The following is a 3,640-nucleotide window of genomic DNA, read 5'->3' as shown; positions in this document are numbered from 1 at the left end:
TGTGTCTTTCATGAGTGTGGTGGAATCATTGAGAAAATCTACTTTGAAGTGAGAAGGAAATTGGTTGTATAAAGTCAAAGAGGTGGAGATTTTAACACTGAAGTCAAGCTCTCTCTTCTGCAGAAATTTCCTTTCACTGTAATTGATGGTCCTGCATCAAGAGACATCACTAACCAAATCTTTTGAAGTCTGATACACAATGTCAGTCAGGAGGCGGCGTTCAGAGGCAGAGAGAGCTTGACTTCAGTGTTAAACTCTCCTCCTCCTTGACTTTATACAACCAATTTACATCTAGAAGGTGTTACATTGCTTGACAATATTCTGCTAGTGGTTTATAAGGTCAATTGCTGATGACAGGTTCCCTTTAAGCCTATGTGAACACTCTGTATTGTAAGATGGATTGTAAGACAGATGGTCAGTCCTTTTTCTTCCCATATTATACCAACTGAAGCCAAGTATAAATAAACATTTTTCCTATTTTTTAACTAATTGTGTTAAGTCTTTAATTATCATTATTATTATTATATATAAGCAGATTCCATAAGTAACCCATTTGTTTACCACAATCTACATGGAATGTTATGTGATGGAACTAAAGCAGTGATGTCACTGGATGACATCACAGTGGTCATATTCTGTAAGATCCCTGTGCACATAGCACTTATCACTCTAGTGTGAATCTATGTTGGATGAACACAAGGTGAAGAATAAGAAGAGAGAAATTTACTGAGAGTAAACGCCATCATGGGGACCCATGGGCGTCAGCGCGGTAATCGGCTGCTGCTGGTCACCGCTTTCTCCTCCTTGAAGTCTATTGGCTCATTGCTTCTGCCTCGATTTAGAAAAATCTATCGAAATTGGAGAAAACTGATGAGAACTTCCCACTTTCTGGCCATAAAGGCGAGCTATGTCTCAAAGGTCAAGAGCTTCTTCAAATCACTTTCTCTTAAAGGACGTAGAGCCCAGATCAACTGCCAAGACAAAGGTGAGGAGACACCAACCTACATAGTAGGTGAACATGACTCCACCTCCACCAATGCACAAAGTGGAGAGACTACTGCTGATAGAAAAGTTGCAGATAAGGGGCTCCTTATACTGCAAGAAGGACCACAGGCTATTGATGCCGCAAAGCCATTTCATGTCCAGAAGTCAGCACCTGCTGAAAAGAGAGCGAAAAGAAAGAGACAAAAGCGACGTTCCAATGTCAAAAACCGTACAAAACAACTAGCGAAAGGTGACGCCTCCTTTCTTGATGTAGACACTGTTAAACCAGTGGAGATAGAAATGGCCCCATCTCCTGAAGCCCCAACCTCCATGGACAGTCAGACTTGGATATTTTCACCTCCGAAAAGAGCGGCTTTGAACTACAATCCAGATCTGTCCACAAACATTCTAGGGAGCCCAATGCTGAAGACAGAAGAAGTGGACATAGAAATGTCTGCATCTGCTGAAGATGTTGTGATGGCATCTGGAGAAGCTTCCACCTTCAGCTTCAAAAGACAAGCCCCAGCCTCCACGGACAGTGAGCCGTGGATATTTTCACCACCGAAAAGGGCTGCTTTGGACATTCCAGATGTATCCACAAATATTCTAGGGAGCCCAATGCTGGAGACAGAAGAAGTAGACATGCCTCATACCTGGAGCGACAACAACATCACCAAACTATCTCCAGAGCATTTAACCACCTTAAAGAGCAAAGGACAGAGAGGAATGTTAGATGATGACATCATCAGCATGGCCCAGGAGATCCTGCAGAGGCAGTTTGAGAACTTTGATGGCCTCCAGCATCCTGCTGCTCTCCTTGTACCGGGGTACAGCGTAGGACAGAAGGCTGTACAGATACATTATGATGAAGACCGGGAACACTGGGTCACCACGTGCTTTCATAATGGTAGCATCTTGGTCGCTGACAGCATCAATACCGGATTTTTGACTCCATCTATCCGTGAGCAGATATGTAACCTCTATGGTGCAGTGGTACAAGAGCCCCTAAAACACCTAAAATTTCTGAATGTGGATCAGCAGAAAAATGACTATGATTGCGGAGTGTTCGCAATTGCTTTTGCTTTTGAATTTCTTAATAACAATGGGGATCCTACAGCGAGATTTCAGCATGAGAAGATAAGAGACCATCTCTTATCCTGCCTAGAGATGGGCAGGATTGTAGGATTTCCCAGAACGGTTGGCTGACTCCATGTCCTAAGAGACGTGTTGAGACTTTGATGGGCCTGACCCTTGATGGATATGTGCAGCAGAGCTGCAGTGACTACCCAAAGGTAGCGGAAAAAGGTAGGTAACCACAGACTTTTCTCTAGATTTTCCTTATTTGCTTGGATATATTTATTCTAAAAAATGTAACTTAATTGTTCTCATCTTTAATTTTAGACCTGGCGGGAAGAAAGAAAATTCCGCTTTACAATGAAGATGTCACGGTGCTTGAATTGACCTCAGACATTACTAAATGATGTAAGAAACTATTTACAGGGATATTCTAACGGGGAGGACAAAATAAGTGTTTCTTTCAGACATTTAATGTAATAACATATTATATATTTATAGGTGTTCTATATATATTATATATTAATAAAATGTTACAATAATCACAGCTATGACTAAAGGAAAACTTAGACTAGACCACCTTGGACCATGTTCACATATTTCCCCTTACAAGCTTCTCTCAGTTTCTCCAGGACCCTCTCAGTATTCAGTATTCACTGTGCCCCCACAATAGCCAAGCCCCAGTACATTATAATATCCCCTGTCTGTAGAATCCCCTACCCTGATGTATGTGCCGATATATATTTCACTGTGAAAAAATGACTCACCTTCCTCCGCTCCCCCAAAGCAGCAGCTGACTTCTTTTCTTCTCCTCTGCTGTATGCGGCTCTGAAGCAGCCAGACATGATGGTGGCTTCAGTGCAGCATGCAGACACTGCAGGAGAAGGGAAGAAGCCTGCGGCTGCATCAGGGGAGCAGGGAAAGATGAGTATCCGAGTATCCTAGACCCGATGTGGCATGGACTGGATAGGGCACAACCATGGGTCTTGTGTTTGACAGCTGTAATTTGATACATGATACACAGAATAGAAAATATTTCAGCAGAAAATTTTCAGTTCAAATTGCTTTATATCATATAAAGATTATCCAATTCGCCATCTAATTGTGTATTTGCCTTAACAGAAGGGATGAAACAAAACAGAAAACTCTGCAAAAACAAGTTATGGTCCGAACACATCATCATGAAGGTCTGGGTCAGATGGAGAAGGAAAGGAGAAGACCTCAAGGCAGAGAAGACAGCGCTGTGTTATTTCTGTACTGGGTTTACTTAAATGTTTTGTATCCCAATGATAATCAAACTATCTGATATTATATCCCACTATATTGGGAAAAATACTGATCTTTGTTGTGTGTTTTTTATTCTTTTTAATTTTTCATGTATAATATGCTAAAATATTAGCTAGTGGAAGAAGACCCCACACTCCAGGACACCAGGTGGTCTGTACTACTTCCTTATAGGGTATCTACCACCAGGATGAAGGACTGTAGCCTGAGGGGCTCCATTCTCCATAGGTGTTAATGGAACCAGGAGCCCCTCAGGCTCATTTGCATACAGTCTCTCATTTTGGTGATAGATTTCCTT

At 41.9% G+C, this 3,640-nt stretch overlaps 1 protein-coding gene across 1 annotated transcript; it reads left to right on the top strand.

Moving 5' to 3' along the window:
* Window positions 1-657: 657 nt before the first annotated feature.
* LOC140120430 (uncharacterized) lies at window positions 658-3,397 on the top strand. Its single transcript, XM_072139481.1, has 3 exons — window positions 658-2,289; window positions 2,386-2,466; window positions 3,181-3,397. Exon 1 carries the CDS (start codon window positions 745-747, stop codon window positions 2,188-2,190), a length of 1,446 nt encoding a protein of 481 aa, XP_071995582.1. The 5' UTR covers window positions 658-744; the 3' UTR covers window positions 2,191-2,289; window positions 2,386-2,466; window positions 3,181-3,397.
* Window positions 3,398-3,640: the final 243 nt, after the last annotated feature.

This window comes from Engystomops pustulosus, chromosome 3 (assembly GCF_040894005.1).
Source record: "Engystomops pustulosus chromosome 3, aEngPut4.maternal, whole genome shotgun sequence".
In the NCBI taxonomy this organism is placed as follows: domain Eukaryota; kingdom Metazoa; phylum Chordata; class Amphibia; order Anura; family Leptodactylidae; genus Engystomops; species Engystomops pustulosus.
The sequence above is the reverse complement of the archived record's forward strand: the minus strand, read 5'-3'. Positions and strand labels throughout refer to the sequence as shown.